We start from the raw sequence: 26,326 nt of genomic DNA, 5'->3' as shown, positions 1-26,326 counted from the left end.
CAACCGGTATAAAAATTAAGGTGAAATTCGAAGCCTTAACCACAAATCACACGGCTCCCGCCGTACCAGAAAGGCCTTCGGCCAAGAGAGCTATCGAGGCCATCGCCTCGGTATGCCATCACGTGCGCGAGGAGGGAAAACAAATTTAACGTCCGGCAGTCCTTGAAGGCACGGAATTATTCCCCCCCGGTGACGCCCCGTTGGTTTTTTCATTTGGAAATTACAGCTAGCGGTGGAGGAAACGGCAGAAAGGGGGAGCGATTTTTTTTGGCAAGAAGCGCGTTCATTTGTGAGGATGGACGCCTGCCACGGTGCAACGTGACTCAGCAGAAACTTAACTCACGGGGCTATTTATGCAGAAAAAAAAAAAATGATCCCGATGTTGATATTATCTTCTGTGGGTCACACGGAATATTTAACGTCGCCCAAAAACACCCCTGCTGCCGATTTTTTTTTTTTTTTTTTTTTTTTTTTTTTTTTTTTTTTTTTGACACCAAAACATCCCTCCTGTGAGAACGGTGGAGTCGAATCAAACAGGCTGGTCCTGATTCTGTCTATCTCTGCTTTTTGATTTTCCCCCCGAAAAGCATTCATTTCCCATTTTTACTGTAAAATAGCTTTTTTTTTTTTTTCTTTCCCGGATGTTTCCACTCGTTCCACGTGTTGATGTCCTTCTTGTTGTCATCCCGGTTCTCTGGCGTTAGCGACTGTTGACAGCTCAGCTAACGGAAGACGTGATGATTTGTAGGTCTGCACCCAGAAGCCCAGAGTCGCCTGGTTGTACAGAACGCTGGATTTCAAAATGTTGCCTAGCAACAGTTTTGAGCAGGGTCAAGCGTGAGCGGGATTCCTGTCTCACTCAAAAGGAGGAGGGGTTCGCTCCCGAACGGGGCGCCTAACCCACCTTTCATTCGTAGCATCAGACAGGAGGCGGGACCAATGTGACGGCGAAGCATTTCGGACCAATCGGTGACCTCCGCGCGGTTTCCATGACCCCGAAAAGGAAGTGAACGGGAGTGGGATGTTGAAAGCGACCTTTTAAATTTACGTCTAGCTCTGCAGAAATCACAATTTAACCTACAGCATCCTAAACAGGCTCTCTCTCTCTGGCTGCCTTTTCGCTGTTTTCTCTTTCTTTTTTTTTTTTTTTTTTTTTTTTTGTACATATCCTGCTTCCAACAACCGTTTGTTAGAAATTCCCAGAATAATGTTACTGAAGCAAAAAAAAAACTGTTTGTGAATTTGCAGATCATAACTTAAATTATTGAGTATTGTCATAAAAATCCCCCTCGAGTCTTTGTTTAAATAAATAAATAAGTCTTGAGTTCATTTCTTAGCCAAGAGCTTTCTTTCTTAATGGAAAATAAATGCAATTTAGGATGCATATAAGTGTGTTTTGGTATCATCTGGAGTTTCAAGATGAAATGGTTGATTTATTTATTCACTCACTCATCATCCAAACAGCTGATGTACAACCATTCACCCTCTCATTCACGTCACCTAGAGACAAACGGACGATTATTCCCATGTTTGGGCAATAAAAGTCTCCAAATGAACCTCCTGCAAGTTTTTAGGCCGTGGGAGGAGCCCCTTGCAGATAAACCCTCGGGGAATCCGTACAAAAAGTACGGATTCTGTGTTGGAATCCGACCTTCTCGCTGTGAGGCGGAAGCGCTAGCCGATCAAATTCAAGGTTTCCGAGAGCGATAGGAACTTTATTTTGTCTTTAGAATAATAATATATCGTTTTGTTCCGAGTCAAGGGCGCGGGATTTTATTTCCCGGCCTCTTCGCCGCAGATTCATTACTCCTTCCGTCTGCGACGCAGACAGTTTAACCCTCCTTCCTATTAATCTTGACCGCAACCGCTCGCTATAAAAGCATAAATTAATTAATTGCGTTAAGGCAGCGGCACGCTGTCAGACAGATGGAAATTGTACCGCCGAAGCGTGAGCACATCTCGGGGTGGAGGTGGGAGGGGACGACGACGCGGACAGTCGCAAAAGCATTCTTGCACGGTCCTGCATGCATCACTGAATGCACGATTTATCCTGAAATGGGTTGGAAGCGGCGGCCCGGCGTGGCCGCTCCATTCCCAGAACTCCGACTGGTCTGATTTCCAGCCCGGAAAACGGCTCCGGGGAGCAATTTTGCTGTCACAGCGAGATAATGTGCGACCAACCCGGGAAGCAGACGACGCTCATCGTCACAAGTCCAGGAAAGGCGTCCGTTTTTCCCTGTTCATCTCTTACAGTGGGAAAGGACTTCACAAGTACTTCCAGTTTGAAACAGTAGCTGTTTTATTTTTGTTTTGACCCCAAAAATATAAATTCCTGCCCACTCAGTTTAGCCCGAAATGAGAAGCTCAGATTCTGTCCACTTGTTGTTTCCCACGTAAGTCGGTTTGGTAGAAAAGAATCACTTTATCTTTAGGGGCTGAGACTGGAAAACGATTGGGGAATACCTCTTCTGGACTTTGGTTCCTGTTACACGTATGCAGTGAGGTTTGGTAATACCGGAGAATCAATTTAAAAAGGAACAGTGGCGCCGCAGTTAGTGCTTCCCCCTCTTGGGAAAAGGTCCCCGGTTCAGTTACGACACAGGGTTTTCAAGAGTTCTCCAGTTTCCTACCGCAGTCCAAAAACCTGCAGGGGGTTGATTGGATACCTCCAACTTGCCCATGTGGGTCAACAGTTGTATGTCATACGTGCAACCCTTCCCTTTTGGGAATGGATAACAGCGAAGTCCAGAAGTCCAAATGCGCTTCGATATGAAGTCGAACAAAGATGGGATGAGGCAAGAGTCGCCGTAGGGCGTGCGGCGACTGTGTTGCTATGCTAACAGAGAGAGAGAGCGCATGTTGTAAGGGGCTCCAGGTTTTGTCATCGGCTGTACACCGAAGCTTCCGATGTGCGAACTGACCGTCAGCTTCCTCCGTGATCGTCCGGCTTCTCCCATCTGTTTCTTCTAGCGGGCTTCACTCGTTTCTCGAGGACCTTTCTGTCTGCTTGCGAAAGAAAACTGCCTTTTTAGCGTCTGTTGAAACTAGCGGCGCCTGTGAGCTCTCTCCGTAGCTTAGCTACTAAAATATGTGTTACAATTGCGTTTTTTAAAGAAATAATTCTTTTTAACAACACATTCTAGCAAGAGACAAACAGTAATATGCCCATCAGTCCTCCTAGGCGGGGTTCCCTTTAACACTTCCAGCTGTATCGTCGTTCAAAACCTCCGTGAGCGAGCGCTTGGCGACGGTGGCGAGTGAACGTAAGCTTTTACCGGTGCACGAACCTCGGACGGATGCTAGCTCAACGTGGGAAATGGAAAGGGAGAGCGCAGGATAGTGATACCGATAATAACAGGAGCGCTAACATGCTAACAGTAAATAGGATAGAATGATAGCTTTGATATTCATTCAAGAACCAACAACGGTGGAGAGGCTGCAGGATGAGAATCTGCTAAAATCAGCGAGTCCAAGGACTCGGGAGAACCTCCCCCCGGCGGGCGCGTTGTCTTTTCTGTATCTCCGAAAGCCCCCGTTCTATTTGCTCGGTCTCTCGCCGGCCGCTATCAGAGTCTCCTTGGCTACAATCTGTTGTCACACTCTTGATACCACATTGATGCAGTGAGCGAATGTTTGTCATTCCTGAACAATCTCACAAAGGATACAGCGGTGACTCATGACCCTCCTTATCCACTGCCTCCCAGCGACAGCGGGACGGGCGCTTGTTAGAAAAAAAAACGCCCGGCATCATCACACTCAGATAAACTTCCCCTCGCCATGGCCGTACATTGATTTTCCACCGCTGGGAGTGCGGCAGTAGTTTTGATTGTCTGACACCGCTCCCCCTTATCTGCTCCTACCGTTTCTGCTTCCACTATCCGGAGCGCAGATACATGTATGCTCGGATCAAAAAAAAAAAAAGAAAATCGTCCGTCGCGCATTACATGTCTCTGCAGATCAGATAAGCGTCCGACGGAGGCGTATTGAGCCCGTCATCCCTGACAGGTCGCTGTAAGGCATAATTATGCCGCAGTGGGAGCGCGGCGGATGTTGAGCCCAGACGCCGCCGCAGACGGTCCTCCGCCTGAAACCGCTTTGAGCCTGTTGTTGCGTTTGTCCGATTTCCTGCGGAGTACTTTGTCGTAACCAAACAAATCGCGCTGCGGTTTAGAATTCTGCAGAAAAGTAGACCGGGTTTGAATATTTCCTCCGAACATCTCCGTGACCTTTTCGGACGATATATCGTAAACTGTGGTTTGACAAGACGGTAAACGCCATCAATTACGATAAAATGTTTATGAAAAATCCCGTTCCTTTTCCGGACGAGCTGATAAACCATGTGCTTTTTCTCACCCATTTGGATTTGATGCGACACCCGGCGCCCCTGTGACCCTGAAAAATGAATGAATGAATATTATACAACATGAGTCTGCTCGGGTGCATGAATTCACGCGCGTTCTTGTTTGGCAAACGTTTCTGGGGCAAACCTGACAAAGACGCCTATATTTAACTCCCCGAGTCACGAAAATGTGCAAATCAATCCGGTTCCTTCCAAAGATAGCAAAACGAATCCGGCCCACACGCTGGTATTCTTCTGGCCCCGATATAAACCCGCCTCCGTGGTCCCACAGCCTGGCGAGATTATAATCGAAACCGATGTGATTATAATTCCCTGCGTGTCTCATGTTTGTTTTCGGTTTTCTTACACTTGCACGATGCAAGCCTTTTTTTTTTTTTTGCAACGGTTCCCGCGTCCTGCTTTTGTTTTGGGGAATTGTGTATAAATAACATCGCAATTTTTCAGTTCCTGCCCGCTTCTCCTGCTGCTTGCAGCGTTCGAATCCCCATCCTGGCCGAGATGGGCCTGTAATAACAGCGCTACCGAATTATAAGAATGTAACTTCCTCATTAGGGACCCTTTGGGTCCAAACAAACATTGCACGGCATGCAAAGCCGTGGATCGCTTCACCTTGTTATGATTCTATTCTCAAAAACAACCACAAAATTCTTTCTCAAAATAGATTTTTTGTTTATCCTGCGCTTTTCTGTTAATTTCACATTGAGAAAGCGATAGACGTCTCCTCGATTCCTCTTTAAGTCCAGTACATGTGGAGAACTTGGCAATCAAACTGACTTTGACTTTGACCTTGACTTGCCTGAAAACGCTTGGTAGCTCAAGTGTTATGACACACATTAATTCATTCATTTATCATCTATACTGCTTAAACTCGGATATTCCAGCTGTCATCGGGCCACATATATTGATATACAATCATTCACTCATTCATTCAACTATCCAATCCCTCAATCACACGTGGAGCCATAAAACCATTCACTCTCTCATTTCCATACTGAGGATGCAACCATTCGCACGTCAAATTGAGACGATTATTCGCCCTCCCTTTCATTAGTTCATTGTCCATTCTGGACAACTTAGGGCACATGTGTCAAACTCAAGGCATCTTAAAAGGTCTGATTGTCTTAAAGTAAATAAGTCAAATGCGTGCATTGACCATAAACTACATTTGCCGATCATGTTTCCCGCCAAGTGACGGCATCCCGCCGTTAGATCGCAGTGTATCCAAAACATGAAAAAACACATTGCGTTCATTATTACCTCCTGCTTTGTTATACAGTCCAATTCAAAAAAAATTACAAGTTTGGCCATGTAATCCTGCATTTGGGAGGAAAAAAATAAATGGATGGCTGCTCTTGACTTGCTGTCGCTGTATACTGCAGCTGAGGAGTCGCAAAAAGAATTCATTGAATCACGAGCGCCCCCTAGCGTGAGGCGGGAGAACTGCGTGCCTCACCTAGTGACTCTTCCCCACCATTTCATGATCGCTCAGCACAAGAAACCAGTAACACCCATACAGTTGCAGACATACTGGAAATGTAGTTCATATAGCAAAAGCGTTTAAACATTTTAATAACGACATACATGCAGAGCATGTCAGCAGTCAGCCCTCATTGCGCAGTCTATGTTGAGGCTCAACAGCCGGCTGCCTCACCGCATGTTTCTTGCAGTATTTGAACAGTAACTGTGAAAATCCAGCCATTTTGAATAAAAAAACTGGTCACGTAAAATGAAAACTACCTTTACAGTGCAAATCATTGATAAATATAACCATTTCATCCTTTTGTTTTTTTTCATTTGACTTTGTTTTTCCAAGATGAGCGCGTGAGGCACGGCCTCTTCTGCCTCCCCTGAGTGCACGTCATTGCCAATCAACCACCAGCATGTTTTTGGACTGCGGGACGTACCTTGAGAACCATGATGCCCTGACAAATATTCATTAATTAATTAATTAACTAACTAATTAATTAATTAATTAATTAATTAATTAATTAATTAATTCATTCATTCATTCATTCATCTGCGCCGGGATTTTTTTTTCCATTTAACCTGCAGCATGTTTTTGGCCTGTAGGAGGAAACTGACGAACCTGGAGAAAGGTCAACTTGTCGGAATCAAACCGTGGTCCTTCGTGCTGTGAGACCGGCGCTAACCGCTGCGCCGCCGTGCCCCCCCCCCATTCATTCGTTCATTTATTTATTTTTACAGGGTTAGAGAAAACAGATTTGTAAGCGTCCACAAAGATGCATGGGCCGCTGTGACATCGCTGACGGAAGTTAACGACGCGGGCAGCAGCGGGTGATCCACGCCGGCTCGACCCGCGGGCCTTCGCCTGCGGCCCGGACGTGGATCAGGAGCCGCGGAAAAAGGGAAAACGCCCGGAGAGCGCGGCTCATTACCGCGCGAGCACATCGTCCATCAGACTACGGCGGAGCGCGCACACATAACAACAGGGGTGTGACGCGATCTCGCGCTACATCCACCTAGCAGACCTCTGCAGCGTGCTGCAGGAAGCAAAAGGCTGATGAGAGGACGGGGTTTTTTTTTGCAATGCTACGCTGCCTGGTAACTGATTACCTATCTGCACACTGACATATATATCACTTTTCCTCTGACACACACACACACACTTTGCCACAGCTGCTCTGACAGCGTCATAACTCCTGTGTGTGGATGGTAAATGGGGCCGTAAGTCACGGGCCCACTCTCCGCCCAGCTGAGCCTGGGCGGAGTGATGTTCTCCAAGGTCCCATATGCCCGTCGGTGGAGCGGACACCGAGATGTACGTCCAAATACGGCGCTTTTATCCTGAAAAAGGCGCGTTACCCTGTTTATTCTAATCAACCTCCTTAATCGGGGGTTGCGGAACCTTGAAATTACAGCTTCTTTTGACCTTTGCTATCTCGAGTAGCTTTGACTCACATGCAACGTTGCAGAAATAAGCCAATTAGCAATTGCGTTTATTTATGTCATTTTCAAACCAGCTGAAATCGTGCTCTATTTCTCAACCCAAACCGGGATTCAGCGGAGTTCCCGTCCCCCCCCCTTCTTGTCTGGAACAAGAGCTTATACCTGCGCCGATGTGACGGGTTTATAAAACATTGTGACTCCCAGCGTCTGCATGTTTCGGCACAGCGACACGGCCGGGCCCCTGAACCCCGAGGGCCGGCTGTAACCCACATTTGCATACCGCGTGTATTTATGTTTTTTTTTTTTTTTTTTTTTTTTAATACCCCCCCGATAATTTTGTTTGTCTTTGTCTGCCTCGTGGCTGTGCGGTCCAATTATTCGCCGGCGTCCGCGAGCCTGGCGTGCGCAGCAGCCACGAGCATCCGAGCGTGACGACGTACATGTGAATCGGTGTATGAATGTGTGTCAGTGTGTGCCGTGTATACTAAGCAGTTTATCTTGTCTGCTCGTTTTTTTTTTTTTTTTCCTGTCTCCCGGCGCGTCAGAGGTGCACAGCTTAGGTCTGCTGGAATTTTAAGACCAGAGACCCTCATGGGTGCACACACACACACACACACACACACACACACACATGTGTACCCAGTCAGTTTGGCATACCCCGAGGGCTTGTCAGGAGTGAACGGTGTAATTAGACGGCCACAGACGGAGTTGAGCCGAGGCATATGTGTCGGAGGGGGGAAGCGACTCTTGTTCCTGCGTTCATTTAGCAAATAAACGACCACGAGGTAAAAGGTCGTATCGGCGCATCTCCCACAAACGGATCCTGGACGCTGTAAATATTTGCAGATTGGCAGCCGAGACATATTTCTGCAAACCCACGGTCGCCCTCGTACCTAGAAATGCTAGATTTTCGCCTGAAATCATGACAAAAAAAAACAAAAACACATGATTTCTGAGCGCTTTGCCCACTTATAATAATAAGAGAATAACAAAAAGATTGAAAAAAAAAAAGCCTCCCGAAACTCTTGAGTGATTTCGATTACATGAATTTACATTACGCGGCATAGCATGTCTAATATCCATATCTGGTTTTCTCAATAATTTCCCAATCCCGGCTGGCTCGGAGCACTTTTGCATCCGGACTTGAAGAATTATTAACCGGCCTGTGGCAAAACAGCACGTGAACCGGAGGCGTCCATCAAGGCCGATGTAGAAAATAATGGCGTGTTTTTATCAAAGTTGGCAAAAAACAGGAAAACGTGACGGTCGAGCTAAAGTTCGGGCCAAGATGTCATCGGTAAGACTATTCATGCGTTCGTTATTTATGCTGGGTTTGTTACAACCATTCATTCATTCACACGTCAAACAGAGACAATAAACTATTCACTCACTCATTCACATGTTATATAGACATGCATCCATTCATTTACTCACTCTTTCACGCATCATATAGAAACACAATCATTCACTCATTGATGTGTCATCAAGAGGCCTAAACCTATTCACTCACTCATTCACGCAACATACAGATACATGCAACTATTCACTCATTCACAATTCATATAGAGACAATCAATCATTCATTCACTCATTCATGTCATAAAGAAGCTTAAAACTATTCGCTCTCATTCACAAGACATGAGAGACATTCATTTACGTTATATAGACATGCTGCTCTGCATATTGTAAGTACCGTATATTTCGGACTATAGGGCGCATTGGGATATAAGGCCCACCCCCTAAATTTTAAAAGAAAAAAAATAATTTTACATATATTAGCCCCACTGGATTATAAGCCGCAGATATCCAGAAAGGGGAAATGAGATATTTACACTGAAAGATTTTATAAATGTTTGTTTACATACCTCAATTGTTTCCAACATGGCTGATCAAACACTGAAACCACTGAAGGCGTCTTCAGTGTCGGAGTTAAAGAGCCTCAGAAAATTTCCATCACACACCTTTTAAGTCTCTGTCGGTGTCGCTCGCGGTATCCCTTTCGTCCAAGCCTCGGTGCCGCTTTAAATACACTATTCACGCTGATTACGAGTGGCTGCAAAAACATAGTTGTTGAAAAATATTTTGCGCGCTGTGCTGCGTTAAGGGCGCCAAAAATGCACATCGTCTTCTTTGCGTTGAGCTCTTGCGTCTGTCTCGTTTTTGCACTTCCTGCTAGACCGCAGACAAATCCATAGATTAGCCGCATCGCTATATAAACCGCAGGGTTCAAAGCATGGGAAAAAACTAGCGGCTTATTGTCCGGAAAATACGGTAAATACACCATGAAAACCAAACATATCCCAGATGCATAACAAACCCCTCCGGCATCTACAAACACGTACATATTGTACATTCAAATACATACTCAGAGTACTACAATACATACCAATGTTTGCACTCCTTTACATAATCTTCATATATTTCTTTTTGGGACATTTTTCCATTTTCAACACAAACAAACTCCTCACTCATTCGAGTGACTGTGACTCTCGTTCCCTTGTGACTCTTGATTTCAATGTAAAAATTAACCGCCTGTTCCCAAAACAGTTGTACCTGCGATACCGCTATAATCCAGGCGTTAGCTTCTCGATAGAGATATCTGGGATGACAGGTGGCGCGTGGAGGAGTTCGGCAGGGGGTCAGAATACTCTCATCAACTATCCGGCTAATGGAAGTTCCTTTAATTGAAGACAATAAATCACCCGTCTATCTCTTGGCGTCGGCGCCCCGACTGACTGACGAGCCGTCCGAGCTGTACCCTGCCTCCCGTCCAACCGTCCGGGACCGGCTCCAGCTCCTCTTGACCCTGGCCGGGTTGAGCGGTAAAGATAATGAATCTCAACCCCGAGTTTTAAATCTCATTTTGTATTCGCACGGAGGTGTGAGACGCCATTTCGTTTCGCTCGTCGCTCTGCCGATTCCCGCCGATTGAAATGAATCTACATACAGGGGGTTCACGGGAGACCCTAAATTGCCCATGCGTTGGTGGTAAACGTCTGTCTCTATGTGACTTGTGAAAGAGGGAGTGAATGGTTTTACACCCTCACATATGACCCCATGATTGACTGGCATCCGGTCCAGAGTGAAGCCCGCCTCTCGTCCAATGACAAGGCTCCAGCTGTGGTTGCAGGATAAGCAGCTGGTGAGGCACTGACTTCATCACAATCAGATTTACAAACATCATGCTAACGCTAACTTGCTGTCCATGCAGCCGACAAGTCCAGGGAGAATCCTTGGAATCATTGGCGCCCCCTGACCTTGAGGCAGGAGGACTGCGTGCCTCACTTAGTGGATCTTCGCAGCTGTTTTATGATCGCACAGCACAAGAATGTTCTTCCTGAAGAGACTGAGGTGGTTTGACGTCTGTAGCTCCTCAAGGCCTTCTACCAGTCCAGGGTAGCCACACTTTTCTTCTGGCCAGGACTGGCGATGTCAGCTGGGTCCCATCCTTGATGTTGTTGTTGTTGTTCTATCTGCTGTCTATTTATTTGTGGATGTCTTTTCCTATCTTGTAATTGTCTCTCTATTCATATTTATATTGATATTTATTGACACTATAACTGTTACGCTGCTGTGACAAAAGAATCTCTATGGGGGTCAATATGGCGGCCTCACATCTTAGTATTTGAACAGTACCGGTAAATGTGAAAATACAGCCATTTTGAATAAAACACTGACAAATTGAAATGTTTAAATTTAAATTTAAATTTAAAAATACCTTTATCGTGCAAATCATTGAGAAATGTAACCATTTAATTCTTTTGAAAAAAAATTCTTACCAAGATTGGCAAGTGAGGCTCGGTCTCTCCTGCCTCCCCTAACTGCACGTCACTGCCAATGAACCACCTCTGCTTCTTTTTGGACTGTGAGAGGAACCTTGGGAACTGTGCCCTCCTGACAAATATTCATTCATTCATCCATCCATCCAAGAGCGCCCCCTATCGTGAGGCAGGGGAACTGCGGGCCTCACTTAGTGGCTCTTCGCAGCCGTTTTATGATCGCTCAGCACAAGAAATGAACAACTGCATATGTCACACATGTAGTTGTTGACAAATTGGAAATTTAGTTAATCTAAAAAGTGTTGAAACATTTTAATAGCAAGACAGCAATATGGTGTGAGTGCAGAGCCTGCCAGCAGTCAGCCGTCATTGCGCAATCTACGTTGAGGCTCAACAGCCGGCAGCCTCGCGACATGTCTCTTTTCAGTGAATGTGAAAATCTAGTGATTTTGAATTAAAAAACAATCCCAAACTAGTGAAGTTAAATGAAAAATACCTCTATAGTGCAAATCAATGATAAATATAACCATTTTCTTCATTTTTTTTTTTCATTTGACTTTTTTTTTCTTACTAAAATTGGCAAGTGAGGCACATTCTCCTCTGCCTCCCCTGGCTGCACATCCCTGGTATGGATAATGAACAAATTAATGAAATTCACTGTCACCTGCACCTAAGTGGAATAGAGTTGCCATAATCATATAAAGTACTTTGTTTCTTCTTCTAGGAAAAAATGTTGCTCCTAGCCACAAAAAAATTAGACCTCCCACAACACAGGATCAACAATCATTTAAAGTTTTATTTTAGAACAATTCATTTAAAAAAAACATTTGTTTTGTACCTTTGCTACAAAACCTGACTTCAACAGTCTAAGTTCATTGTTTTTTCTTGCCAGAACACCCCCCCCCCGAACCCCCTCATGTTTTTTTTATTTCTATACCATCAACTTTGATCTGTTTCTCCTGAAACTGTTTCACCTTCAGAAGGGCTCCATAAATCTCTCTTGATCTCCCGGAGGATGAGAAGGTAGGTCCGGAATATGAATCAGCATCGAGCCAATCTGGCCCGAAGTCAAGCAGCATCTAAAATGTCTTTTATCTCCCTGCAGGAGCCTGTACACTCACATACACATCAGTGGGTGGTTTGGATTACAGGAAAACACAGACCGCGCTCTGCACTAACAGCACTTCTTGAATGTTAATCTTCTTCAAGTGTTTCTTTAGTGGTGCTGAGCTGACTGACCTATTTCATCATGGCCACGGTGTAGTCTGTGATAAACACACTGATACAGGTTGTCTGTCGTTGTTGTATCGTGCAGATGGGAGATAAACGAGTCTTCCCCAAGTGCATTAAACAATTTAAAGTTTTGCCTCTTCATCAGTAGGAATGGAAATGACATGATGGAGTGCAAATGGATGCTTCTACAACTAGAGTTATTTATTTCCCCCATTAACTGTATGTTCAAGTATTTACATATATATTTATATTTGACTTTTTTTACCCCCTGTGTTGTTCTTTGTTTAAGAAGACTATGATGTCAGCGAGGATTTTATAAATCATTGCATAACATCAATAATGCTCTGGAATGTTCTTTGCAGAGTTTATCACTAAACAAACCATTTTATTTTGTTAAAAAGTAAAATTCTGTTGCTGGGGGCCCAATAAATTAGTATCTGATTATTTCACCTAAGATGCAAAAGACACTGCAGTTGCGGCTCTCAAGTGTCGTCTGACGTGTTTAATATATCGTTCATGGAAGTGCAGTATTTATTTACTCGTTAAATGTGTTGGTTTATACGATAATTGATCAAAAACGCCGTTATTTTCATTATTTCTACACGGGCGCCACCACGCGTCCAAGAATAGATTTAAATTAGTATTTGATTTTTCAACAGGCACCTTAGTGGCCGTGTGCTAAACAACCGGGTCCTTAAAAATTATCTCTATGTTTGCTGGGAAATGTAGTTTTTCAATGTTCTTAGTCCACACTGTTGGAAGCTTTGAGGACTACAACTCCCACAAGTCGTTTTAGGGTCAATCTGCGCGGAGCGACATGGAGTCTCTCTAAAGCGTATATAAATCGCAAGAGTGTTGTCCAACGACTAAGGTAAACTTTAAACGTCAAATAAGGAAATTCGTCGGTGGAATTCATGGTTGTTTCGCGAAAGTAGCGAAAGTTTTAGTTATTCATTTCCGTGCGCATCGTCAAACGCCAATTAGCTGGTTAGCTAAGATGCTAGCTAACGCGGATGCAAGGGGGGTTTACACTTTTCCACTCGGCAGACGCACATCAAACGTTACTTTCTATCTCGTTTAAAATGAAATCAAGTTTGGAAGCAATTGAATGTGTACTTTGACACTGATAATGCTGGTACATTTAGATGAACGATACGGTTGTTGTTATTGCGCTAAATATAACACAAAGGAGATTACATGGTAAGCTGAAATGGACACAGCGTACCTCAGCCAGTGTTCCAGTCAAAAAAGTGTATAATCCTTATAACTTGATTGAATAATATCAATTGCCTTTGATAAAATGTGAAACGTAGGAATAAACTCTATGACATAGCATAACATTTGCAAATAACGTCATGAAATAATACTAGTATGAGTCCAGATAAAGTCATGACTGTTAGTTAAAGTACCGAAATCGTCTGTTTCTTTAGGACATGCATAAATTAACTCCCTCATAAACATCCCTACGAATTCACTCTTATATTCTCAAGTTTTACAGGACAATTATTCTTCAAAAAGAATCAATGTGGTGGTGCAAACAGAAAATGTACAAGCTTTACATGGGTCTATTTGCCCTGTCACACAAAGTTAGAAGTGTGAATTTTGAATCCAACTCTTAGAAAAGCAGACGATTTTTCATTAACTCTGCTCAGAAAAATGTACTTAAGAAGTGGGTTTGCTTTAAATTACTCATCTGCACGTCACACCCCTGTTCTCAGATGGCTGCTGATTCCTCAGACAAGAAGGATACAGAATCTTCAGGGACCAAAGACCGGGACAGGAAACGCAGCCGCTCACGAGAGAGAGATCGCAAAGTCTCACCTTCCCGGAAACGGCACAGATCCCGTGATCGTAACCGCTCCAAATCCCTCGACAGGTAAATCAAATCTACACGGTGGACCCTGATCCTGTATGTGCTTGAAATCAACTTGTAACCTTTGTTTGCGACTGTAGAGACCGTCGCACGAAAGACAAGGACAGAGACAAGGAACGCGACCGAGACAAGGACAGAGACAAGGAACGCGACCGAGACAAGGACAGAGACAGGGGCCGGAAGGACCGAGATGGGCATCGGCGCGATAAGGATCGCGGCAAGAGGTCAAGGTAACCGAGCGATTGAATGACCAGCTGTGTAGCATGATACGAAATCGCAAGTTTATTTCTTTTAAGTAAATCTAGATTTCCTTTTAGACAATTTGCACTTAAGTATGCATATCACTTCGCTGATGAAACAAGAAATTCGCTTTCAAAAAGGAACCCAAACGCCGTAAATAATTGAAACTAATTTGAACGACACATGAAGCTTTGTCTCCTGCTCCCTGAGATACAGACATTTGCTGGTCCTTGGTCATGTCTTATGTTTTTATGTATTCATTTCTTTCTTTCTTTCTTTCTTTATTTACAATAGAAGTGCCTCCCCCAAGTCAAGGGATTCCAAGTTAAAGAGGGATAAGGACATAAAGACAGAAGAGGAAGAAGATGAGAAAAAGAAGGAGAAGGTGTGAATGTGTTTTTTGAGTCATTCTTGCTATAACCTTGTATGACTGGTGTTTGAGAGGTTGGTCGCCGGTTGGAAGTTGGACCTGTTTCCGGTGAGAGTTGGACTCGGCCAGGGTTGCCCTTTTTCACCCATTCTGTTCATAACAAAATTTCTCGGTGCAGCCGGGGCGTCGAGGGGATCCGGTTTGGTGGCCGCATGATCTAGTCTCTGCTTTTTGCAGATGATGTGGGTCTGTTGGCTTCATCAGGCCGTGATCTCCAGCTCTCATCGGACCGCTTGGCAGCCGGGACGAGGATAAGCACCTCCAAATCTGAGACCATCGTGCTCAACCGGGTTGAGCACCCACGCCGGGTCGGGCAAGAGATCCTGGAGTTCAAGTATCTCGGGGTTTTGTTCAATGGATCAGTGCAGCGGTCGGACTTTGTACTGGTCTGTCGTGGTGAAGAGGGAGCTGAACCAGAAGGCGAAGCTCTCAATTTACCGGCCGATCTATGTTCCCATCCTCACCCGTGGTCTCGAGCTGTGGGTAGTGACCGAAAGAACGACATCGCGGATACAAGCGGGTGAAATGAGTTTCCTCCGCAGGGTGGCCGGACTCTCCCAAAGAGATAGAGGGAGAAGTTCAGTCATCCGGGAGGAGCACGGAGTAGAGCCGCCGCTCCTCCATCATAGAGAGTCAGGTGAGGTGGCTCGGGCATGTGGTCAGGACCTCTCCAGGGGAAGGTATTCCCGGTATGTCCATCTGGGAGGAGGCCACGGGGCCGACCCAGGACATACCGGAGAGACTTGGTCACTAGGCTGGCCTGGGAACGCCTCGGGGTCTCCCCAGAAGAGCTGGAGGGAAGGGAGGTCTGGGCCTCTCCGCTCCGGCTCCTGCACCGGTGACCCCACTCTCCGGATAAGCGCGGGAAGATGGATGGATGGTTCTGGCTGTGAGCGTGTCTCGGGTTTTCCTTTCTAATTACGTCCTGCGTCTGCTCAGGTCCAGCCGCTGTCCCTTGAGGAGCTTCTCGCCAAAAAGAAAGCCGAAGAGGAAGCCGAGGCAAAGGTGAAAAATGTCCGGGTGTACTTGGCGCTTTTCCCCTTAGCAGACACACGATCATATTCATATCGATTCTCCCTGAACTCCCTCTCTTCAGCCCAAGTTCTTGTCGAAGGCAGAGCGGGAGGCAGAAGCCATCAAGCGGCGGGAGCAGCAGACCGAGGAGAGGAGGAAGATGATAGACGAGGAGAGGAAGAAAAGACGCGTCTTCCAGGACTTGGGACGAAAAATGATGGGTGTGTATCTGCGGCGTTGGGCTGGACGGATGACGGCGGCGCGGCGTGGAATTTTGTGTCCCAACCGAGGCTGTGTGTCACAGAGGACCCCCAGGAGAGGGAGAGGCGGGAGCGAAGGGAGCGCATGGAGCGCGAGAGCAACGGGACCGAGGAGGACGACGGCCGCCAGAAGCTGAGAGAGGAGAAAGATAAAGGGAAAGAGCTCCAGGCCATCAAGGTGGAGTATTTCTGGAGGATCACACAGGGTCTCCTCCCACGCTCGATCACAGACCTTTCCCTCATCGGCTGCCAAATGACCAATAGACCATATGTGTCGGTTCTCATGCAACACTTACCAGATCGGCTCTGTTTATCCGGCATTATAAACCAGAAGCAAACGTCCTAACACACAGAGTAACCTTTTTAATGAACAACTCTAAAATTAAGTTTTGAAACAGAATAAAACAGAAGAAAGAAGATAGGCTTTTATTGTCACATACAGTCACACACAGAACAGATTGGGGAAATTTGACATTTAACCCATCCTGAGCAGACGGCAGCTAAGGATCGGCGCCAGGGGAGCAGTTAGGGGTTCAGTGTCTTGCTCAGCTACTCTTTAGCAGGCGAGGAGGAACTGGGGATCGAACCAGGAAGGACGATCATCCTAAACCCCTGCGGCGTCTCTTTCAGTGTCAGAATTGAACAGTAATTTCATCGGTCCAATGTGACATTTCATTCACCGTAAATTCTGGACCACCGAGCGCACCTGAATATAAGCTGCACTGGCTCAAAATAACTGAATAAACATATTTGTACATATATAGGCCGCACACGTGTCCACGTTGAGATACCGGTAACATCCACAAACACTAATAATTTTCTGAGCAGTGCCTGTAACGCAGCCAATGAAAAAGATTAGTAATAAATAACACAATTCATCCATTTTCTATTCCCGCTCGTTCCAGCTAATCGCAAACTTCGTCGTCCTCCTGCGCACTAACTCCGTTAAAGTTGTCTTCTTCGTAGTCAGAATTGAATGGCCTCCGAATTTCACTGTTATTTCATTGGTCTGATGTGAGGAGGCTAAATGTTTTGGTGGCGTGAGGCCAATAGTCCCCCCCCAAAAAATCCATATATTAGCCGCATCGTTGTTTAAGCCGCAGTGTTCAAAGCGTGGGGAAAAAAGTAGCGGCTTAGAGTCCGGAAATGACGGTAATTAACATGGTGGCAGACGAAGGTTAAGCAAAAATTCTGAATGAGAATCCTCCATAACAGGAGGTTTTCAGCTGGATTTCAAGTGGTTTTGACAAATGGTACGAAGCCCCCGCGCCACACTGCCCCTCTTAAAACAGAATCAATACTGAGGTGAAGCAATGACAACATTGAAAGCACGACTGTAAATTCCACACGAAAAGCCGCTCCTTTTTTCCCACGCTTTTTGAACACTGCGGCTTTTCACACCGCCTGAACATTTAGCCTCGTAATTCGGAGACTGTTCAATTCCACCACTGAAGAAGACGACTTTTAATGGTTTTAGTGCCAAGAGGAGGACGAAGTTAGCGATCAGCTAGCCGTCGCAGCTTATATTCAGGTGCGCTTAATAGTCTGGAAATTACTGAAACGATCAAGAGCACAAATAATCCGTATTCACATCGATTGTTCTGTGTTTAAAAGTACAAAATTCCTTCTGCTTGGGCAGCACTGGTAGCCATACTGCCCACAACTGTAGCTTTTAGGAGAGAAGACAGGCCGGGAAATGGTCGTCACACGTTCATCATTGACCCGTCCTGGCTGTATGTGTCACTCAAAGCTCTCAGGTGGTCACTATCCTTACTTCCAAGTGTTTCATACAGCTGTTTATGGTCAGGTAGCGCTGAGAGTTAAAAAGGAAAAACACACGCACATCCACTGCCCAGTTAGTGATGGGTGCTGGATCAAAAAAAGTTCGACTTAGTAGGGTTTTTAAAAAATCTGCACGCCAAAAAATGCTCCAAAAGGAAAGATGATTGATTTAAGATTCAACACAAAATGCTTATTCTTGCATGCATGACGTATAAATAGGCTCTTCCTTAGATGTTTACCGGAGATATGTGTTAACAAATATGTTATTGTGGCACCATTTTTATAGCGAAGAGAGTGATCATGCGACTGATTCTCCCCCTCCAATAAAAAGGACATATTTCCAGTAAGAGGCTTTTGAAAGAAAAAGAAGAGGGAATTAATCACATGATCATTCTCTTCTCTTTAAAAATGGCACCACAATAATATATTAAACACATATCTCCAGAAAGCATCTGAAGAAGAGCCTATTTTTTTGCTCGAATCATCATGCATGTAAGAATACATGTTTTGTGGTACATGTAAAATAGATCATCTGTCCTCTTGGAGCATTTTTTTGGTGTTAAATCGTCAGCTCTGACCATTAACGTGACCGATTATAAAATCCTTACAGGAGCGTTACCTTGGCGGGATCAAGAAGCGCCGTAGGACGCGTCATCTCAACGACAGGAAGTTTGTTTTTGAGTGGGACGCTTCCGAAGACACGTCCGTCGACTACAACCCGATGTGAGTCGCGACGAAACTCGTCCCCGCGTCCTTCGGCGTTTGCGGGCAAAAATATACATTCCCTCCCGGTTTGTGCCGCAGCTACAAGGAGAAGCATCAGGTGCAGCTGTACGGGCGAGGCTTCATCGCCGGCATTGACCTGAAGCAGCAGAAGAGAGAACAGTCACGTTTCTACGGCGACCTGATGGAGAAGCGACGCACACTGGAAGAGAAAGAGCAGGAGGAGTGAGTGTTTCCGTCCCGCCGCCAACCGTCTCTCCGCCGCGACCTCACCCTCTCCGCCCGTCCCCTCAGGACAAGGCTGAAGAAGATGCGCAAGAAGGAAGCAAAACAGCGCTGGGACGACAGACACTGGTCGCAGAAGAAGCTGGACGAGATGACGGACAGAGACTGGAGAATCTTCCGGGAGGACTACAGCATCACCACGAAGGGAGGGAAGATCCCCAACCCCATCCGGAACTGGAAGGAGTACCAGCTGCCCGCACACATCCTGGAGGTCATCGACAAATGCGGCTATAAGGTCAGCTCACGAAGGAGGCAAAGTGCGGTTTTATATTTTGAAATAAAAATGCAAGTATTCAGCACGTTTCCCACGATAGCGGGGTTAGATTATACACTTGAGGTCCAAAATAGAAGGTTCAAATAAACACATGGTTGATAACTACAGCGTTACAAATGCATTTTTAACAAAAAAAAAAATACAAATCAAATTTTGTTTAAATTTGTAAAAAAAAAAAATAAAGACGTATAAATAAATAGATAAAAACATGTTTTAATTTCCAGATAATTTTGTCACACATTGAGACATTATTTTGGGCTATTTTTAAAGTTGATTTTAAATACATTCAACAGTTTAAAAAAAAAAAGAATCATATTTAGACATGGTTCTGAAGTCCAAACAAGTGTCAAAATTGTAATTTTTTTTTTTTTTTCACATGCATTGTTAACTCCGCTAGGAAAGAAACACCAATGTCATATCTTGTAAGAGCCAAAAATATGAATTTACATGAATGGATGAATTATTTCCTGATCATTTTTACGCTTTGTTGCCCCACCACAGGATCCGACTCCCATCCAGAGGCAGGCCATTCCTATCGGCCTCCAGAACCGCGACATCATCGGCGTGGCCGAGACCGGTAGCGGTAAGACGGCCGCCTTCCTGATCCCGCTGCTGGTCTGGATCACGACGCTGCCCAAAATAGACAGGTAACGTAATCCAGCGCCAAATAATCCCAAATTGAGCTCTTTGCATTGAAACCGCCTCACGCTCTCCCGGCTTTGACCCTCGGCGCAGGATCGAGGACTCGGACCAGGGTCCCTACGCCGTCATCCTGGCCCCGACCCGCGAGTTGGCGCAGCAGATCGAAGAGGAAACCATCAAGTTTGGCAAACCGCTGGGCATCCGCACGGTGGCCGTGATCGGAGGAATCTCCCGCGAGGACCAGGGCTTCCGTCTCAGGATGGGCTGCGAGGTCAAACATGCTTTTCTACTTTCGTATTCCGGGCTTACGCCTTACCAGTCTCGCAGTCTTAACTAGACCTAAAACTGAAAATCGGAAGGAAGACGGTAATCTCACAGCCGTAGATCAGCCTTTTCCTAGTCTTGGAGCTCGTGACAATATCGTTCACGTTGACGTAAACCAACGGACGAGCTCCAGTAAAACCGGAAGCAATCGCCAGAGCGTTATTGGCGGCAGAGACGGTATTTCTTTGCGGTCTGGATGAACGGGAACGGCGAAGGAGGTCCCGACCTGTCTGGAGCGTCCTGAAAGAGGAGCAGATGGCGACGCCAACTCTCCGATGTGTCACCGCCAAGCGGAGACGGAACAGCAATGGAGTGAAATAGCAGAGACTCTGCTGATACCCGGGGAAAACAGTGCATGATGGGGAAAAAATGGCCGAAAGAATCCAGTTGTCGTTTTCCACGAGTCTTTTCCAAATCTTTTCAAAGTCTTCAGATGTATGGGTGGCTTGACCGATAATAATCTGACTAACAGTCCAGATAACGATCTAAGAAGAGAAGGAGTGTCACAATCCAGCCGTCCTCTCTTCAAAAGTGGAGATATTGGCAAATATATGCAGATGAAATATTCCCAGTGCAGGAGAACCTTGACTTACGACAATCCGAAATTTTTTTTTTTTTTTTGCGATACGAATCGAGATGGAGCGAGCGGGATGAGCGTTAGACACCAGCGCCGCCGCCGCTGCTGTCAGTGAAGTGGCGTTCAAAGACAGTGGGACGCGCCACCCGCCGCTAGCCAGCCCAGAGAAAAACACGAGTCCGCAACACACGTGTGTGTGTTGCGGACTCGTCCGTGAAGAGGTGAAGTTGTTGTCGGCGATGGAGAGCATCGTCTGTGAGAAGGCAGGAGAAATTTACTGGAGGAGGAGCGGCTTCACTCAGTCCATAGATGAAATTTAGCATGAAGTGCAGCAAAGTGTGCACGTTAACATTTAGCAACACGTCGTAGCATTAAATGAGTAGCCAGTGAGCTAGGATAGCGCAACAAATGAAAAATTCCAAACAACCTTCATCCAATCCTTAAGATGAATACACTCAATCAAACCAGGTTTATTTCTTTACATTCTTACTATTTTGCCATTATTCATAAAGCTCATCTTATTTAAAAACGTGTAATTAAACTGGTGGTGCTGGATTAACAGCATTTCAGTTCATTTCAGTCGAAAAATGTCATTTTATGTACAAATAAATTGAGTTACGTAACAAATTTAACCCGTAAATCAAGGCCATGCTTTACTTCACATACACGCCCTATGTTGCCGTTGTGTAGCCGTACATCCACTAGAGGCCAGTGTGCTGTTTCAGAGAGTAACAACAAGCTGGTTACTATGTAGATTCTGGGAAAGACGCGAAAAAAGGCTGTTAGCCATCAACTACATGGCCGCACATGGATGGAGAATTCTGTACGGGATTACGGAAGCGGCGTTTAACATTGAACGAAGATGATACTTAACATCTTGAGAGGCCAGACGGCGTGTCGTCCGACGTCTGAGTCTCAATTGTCCGCTAGTTGCGAGGAAAGCGAGTAGCGCCGTTGTCTGCGAGAAGCTCTGAGCAGCTGTGTGTTTGTCACACCAGCCCGGGGATTCGGACGGGCTTCATTTCAGCACGTTTTTTTTTTGTTTTTGCCAACAAGCCGCGTCTCCAGGCTGCTCTTCTCCCGCCGGCGTCGCCGCTCTGCAACACGAGACAACAAATGTGCCTCACCCTCTGACAGATTGTGATCGCCACCCCCGGACGTCTGATCGACGTGCTGGAGAACCGCTACCTGGTCCTGGGCCGCTGCACCTACGTGGTCCTGGATGAGGCCGACCGCATGATCGACATGGGCTTCGAGCCCGACGTGCAGAAGATCCTGGAGTACATCCCGGTGACCAACCAGAAACCGGACACCGACGAGGCCGAGGACCCCGAGAAGATGACCATGAACTTCGAATCCGGGAAACACAAATACAGACAGGTATGTTTCTCCGCGGCGGACACGGATCCGTGAGCGGGAGCGAGCGCTAACCGGCTAAATCTCTCCCCTCCGAATCCCGCAGACGGTCATGTTCACGGCCACCATGCCTCCGGCGGTGGAGCGCCTCGCCAGGAGCTACCTGAGACGCCCCGCCGTGGTGTACATCGGCTCTGCGGGTAAACCTCACGAGAGGGTCGAGCAGAAGGTCCTGCTGATGTCGGAGGGCGAGAAGAGGTGAGGCCGTCGCCGAGAACCTCCCGCGTTCCTGTCGGAGGCCCGTCGGGCACTGAAGGCGAGGCCGTTGTTCTGTTTCGCCCCTTGCAGGAAGAAGCTGCTGGAGGTCTTGGCGAGCGGCTTCGAGCCTCCCATCATCATCTTCGTCAACCAGAAGAAGGGCTGCGACGTGCTGGCCAAGTCCCTGGAGAAGATGGGGGTAGGTAGCGGGTCTCACGATCTGGTTTTTAAGAATACGGAAGGGGAATGAGTGAAGTCCATGCAAGCAGGAAGTTCATTGGAGACCCTCAGATGTCCAGACGAGAAGGTGAACGGTTGTCCTTGTGTGTCTCTGTAAGACGTGAAGGACGGAGTGAGTGGTCGTACGTCTCCACATGACGTGCAAATGACAGGAGAAGGTTAAATTCTTGTATTCCTATGACAAGTGACCGAGAGAATGAATGGTTGTATGTCTACATCAGTGTTTCCCAACCTTTTTTGAGCAACGGCGCATATTTTACATTAGAAAAAAAATCCCCTATCGCACCACCAAATACATGTCAGAACCGTTTTTAATGAAAAAGAATGAAACTAGTCTCAATTTTCTCATTCAGTGGGAAATCTGGCCCCGTTTGGTTGAACACAAAGCTGATAAGCTTGCAGGAACTGAAGAAACGCATATCTAACTTTCATTGTATTGTCTTGAGCTCCCTTTTTTTTTTTAAAACTTTCTTCTCGCCATTACTCATACTTGGGCCTTCATCTGGGTCACGATGTTCTGTTGTTTTGTTTTTTTCCGCTGCTGCTGTCTCACTCGATGACTCTGCTGTTTGAGCAGCAGCAGGTAGATACGGGTTCATACCTGTTGCCATCTAGTGGAAGAGCATTTTATTCTCCTCCTTGTCACTGCAGAAGCCCCAAGGAGATAAGATAAACTTCATAGATCCCCATAGGGGAAATTCTTTTATCAGCAGTGTAACAGTTATAATGTCAATAATTATGAATATAAATAAACAATTAGAGGATAGCAAAAGACATCCACAGATAAATAGACAGCAGACAACAACACGGATAGGAACATAAATAGTGACAATAGCAATGACAAAAATAAACAGGATGCGAATGGGCCCGTAAGACTTGTCAGAAATATTATTCGCATTGAATAAATACATTTTTGGACCAATCAGGTGAAGGGGGGCACACCTGCTGATCTCTCCCGCCACACTGTGTCGGGAAACACTGGTGGATGAAATGTGAAGGTTTTGACGTCTCTATGATGTACGGATGAGAGTGATTGGCTGTTTGTCTGACTTATGAGTGAGTGGTTTCATCCATAAAGCGAATGAGAGGGTGAATGGTGTCGAGAACGAATGAATGAATTGTCAGCTTTGAGTTTACCGGTCATGACGAGTCAAGGAACACTTTGGAAATACATTGTCTTATTTTTAGCCAGCCCAGGGGTCGGCAACCTTTAGCAGTCAAAGAGCCTTTTGGAAACGTTTCCCCGCAGTGAAGGAAACACCGGGAGCCACGCAACTTTCTTGAAATTTAAAATAAATTAACACGGCATATAATGTTTGTTTTTTTTGGCCTTTATAATATGCAAAACAAAATGTGTTGCATTTTGTTAAATCAGTGAACAACTGCAGAGAAAACAGCATTCCATTTCTGCATGCAGCAAAAAAAAAAAGATGTTGGGTTGACCGTTACTTTTAAGTAAAATACTCAATATATATTTTGGTCCTTTTATTTATGAAAAAAAAAAAAAAAACCCTTCTCCACCGGCAGCAAAAAAAAAAGTCACCTTTTACTGGCGCGAGCAGTCGCTTACGAACGGCGACAAAAATATTTGAACACACAATAAAAATACATTTCAAATTAAATACTCTCAAATTATTTTTAATAATCCCTGACTTTTAGACCAGCCGTGACTTACAACATGACCTTACCCCCCCCTTGTGATGTCTCTCCTCGCAGTACAATGCTTGCACGCTGCACGGCGGCAAAGGTCAGGAGCAGAGAGAGTTTGCCCTCTCCAACCTGAAGGCGGGAGCCAAGGACATCCTGGTGGCCACAGACGTGGCCGGTCGTGGTATCGACATCCAGGACGTTTCCATGGTCATCAATTACGACATGGCCAAGAACATCGAAGGTAACGCGTGTGTTGTTTCCGCAGCGTTTACAACTCGTGTTTTTCCCGGCCCTCGTAACAAACCGCTCCTTCTCCCCGCAGATTACATCCATCGTATCGGCCGAACGGGTCGCGCCGGCAAGAGCGGCGTGGCCATGACCTTCCTCACCAAAGAGGACTCGGCGGTGTTCTACGACTTGAAGCAGGCCATCCTGGAGAGCCCGGTGTCCACCTGTCCTCCGGAGCTGGCCAACCACCCCGACGCTCAGCACAAACCCGGAACCATCCTGACCAAGAAGAGGCGAGAGGAGACCATCTTTGCCTGAGCGCCGCCCTCCCGTCCCCCCTCCCTTCCGAACCGGACTTTTTTTTTTTCTACACGTGCAAGTGTTTTTATCCGCATCCTCTTGTTTGTGTTACCTTTTGGAGTTGTGGCTATTTCCCAGCCTCCCCGCTGGCGTCGCCCGCCAGAGAAAACCGCGACGGAGACGCAGCGGAGGCCCGGCGAAGGTGTGTGGACGTGGGCTCGGACTGAGCAGCACCTTCCCAAAGCCACCCATGTTGTGACCTGTACAAATTGATACCTGTGAATGATCAGATTTGATAAAAATCAACTTGGATGTGTTTGTTTGTTTGTTTGTTTTCTCAGAGACCCAGCTCCGAAAGCGAGGGCTTTAAGCGCCTCCTCGTTCTAAACCTAAACCCTCTGTGTGAAGGTGAATACAGGCCTCTTATCTCACAGCCACCATAAACTTTCACTAGCATAGCGCTTATCCCGCGTTCACGGTTGCAATCGTTCGGCATTCGTACGGCCATAGGCATTCTCGTTGGACCGCTCCATTACAGGGATGTTTTTAAGAATCAGAATTCCTTTATTTGCCTAGTAATGTTGCAACTACAAGGACTTTGCTTAGATTGACGGTGCTAATCAGACATGTAACCGGCATTAAATAAGTGAAAAATAGATGGACATAAAACCTCCCTCTCATACACGAAAATAATTTTACTTTATTATTAAAAGCTTCATTTATTTTCAAATTTTTCCATTTTACTTCTATATTTTAAGATGGCAGTGATCCTGTAACAATATGTTTTATTTCTATGCGCCACAGCCGCCGATGTGCGACGCCCGCCGGCAGCGCCATTTATTTAGCTTTTACAGCCCTTTTGTGCAGACGCTGTGCGCAGAGGTTCAAGCGCAAAAATCACATTAAACAGGTAAAATAAATCTTATCTGTCTATTTAATTGGTATATATTTTATATATGTCAAATAATATAGATTTTGCAGTATTCAGTTAAATGGTACTTTTTTAAAATTTGCAGTGACAGCAAAAAAAATACAATGACCGCACACGGGCACAGACAGCGTTTTAGGTTTTAAATTTATATTCAGCCTCTTATTTGAACATAACATTCAACCCAGTCTTTTTTTGACTTCAAAATGTCTTTGCTGCAGGACTCGCTCATATAAATAACTTAAATATAACTTGTTTGCATGTGTAAAGGCTTTTGATTTATATCAGCATAATAGATGCCTCCTACTGCAACATAACGTGCACCAGATGTTAGAATATATAAGGAAGCAAGATACGTCCGATTAATATCTTTAATTCTACAATCACTGCAATGCCAAGAATCAGACTGACATGTTTCCCTTTTTCACATGTAAAGGGAGGATAAATGAAGGTGGATTTTATTCTGTGCTGAGGGAGCTTAAAGGTTCGTCTTTAATAAGATTTGAACTCTTTTCCCCCCCTCACGTCGCTCAAATTGTGTTTCAAACACTCCATTATTCTCTATATGGCATTGAGAGGGTGGAGGATTGTATGTTTCTCTGACCTGTGAATGATAGTGAATTATTTGCTGTGTGAATGAAAATGAATGGCTGTATGTCAATG

General features: G+C 45.6%; 1 protein-coding gene across 2 annotated transcripts; it reads left to right on the top strand.

Annotated features, from left to right (window-relative positions):
• Window positions 1-13,060: 13,060 nt before the first annotated feature.
• ddx23 (DEAD (Asp-Glu-Ala-Asp) box polypeptide 23) lies at window positions 13,061-25,051 on the top strand. 2 transcript variants are annotated; one of them, XM_086159919.1, is made up of 17 exons: window positions 13,061-13,150; window positions 13,998-14,155; window positions 14,233-14,382; window positions 14,687-14,777; window positions 15,762-15,827; window positions 15,919-16,057; window positions 16,141-16,274; window positions 18,489-18,601; window positions 18,683-18,826; window positions 18,896-19,121; window positions 19,662-19,807; window positions 19,896-20,073; window positions 21,841-22,083; window positions 22,166-22,317; window positions 22,408-22,516; window positions 24,274-24,448; window positions 24,530-25,051. In XM_086159919.1, exons 2-17 carry the CDS (start codon window positions 13,998-14,000, stop codon window positions 24,751-24,753), a joined length of 2,448 nt encoding a protein of 815 aa, XP_086016045.1. In that variant the 5' UTR covers window positions 13,061-13,150; the 3' UTR covers window positions 24,754-25,051. The 2 variants fall into 2 exon arrangements, with proteins under 2 accessions (XP_086016045.1, XP_086016046.1); XM_086159920.1 differs by having other exon boundaries at window positions 13,069-13,150; window positions 14,233-14,376.
• Window positions 25,052-26,326: the final 1,275 nt, after the last annotated feature.

The sequence above is a fragment of the Fistularia commersonii genome, chromosome 14 (genome assembly GCF_037954325.1).
Source record: "Fistularia commersonii isolate RoL2024-O1a breed Wild chromosome 14, RoL_Fcom_v1.0, whole genome shotgun sequence".
NCBI lineage: Eukaryota > Metazoa > Chordata > Actinopteri > Syngnathiformes > Fistulariidae > Fistularia > Fistularia commersonii.
The sequence above is the reverse complement of the archived record's forward strand: the minus strand, read 5'-3'. Positions and strand labels throughout refer to the sequence as shown.

Excerpts from the sequence above, each read along its gene's own strand:
- ddx23 (XM_086159919.1), top strand. The coding sequence starts at position 13,998 with ATGGCTGCTGATTCCTCAGACAAGAAGGATACAGAATCTTCAGGGACC. Across the intron at positions 14,778-15,761 it reads ATGAGAAAAAGAAGGAGAAG|GTCCAGCCGCTGTCCCTTGA; the intron begins GTGTGAATGTGT and ends GCGTCTGCTCAG. Across the intron at positions 19,122-19,661 it reads TCGACAAATGCGGCTATAAG|GATCCGACTCCCATCCAGAG; the intron begins GTCAGCTCACGA and ends GCCCCACCACAG.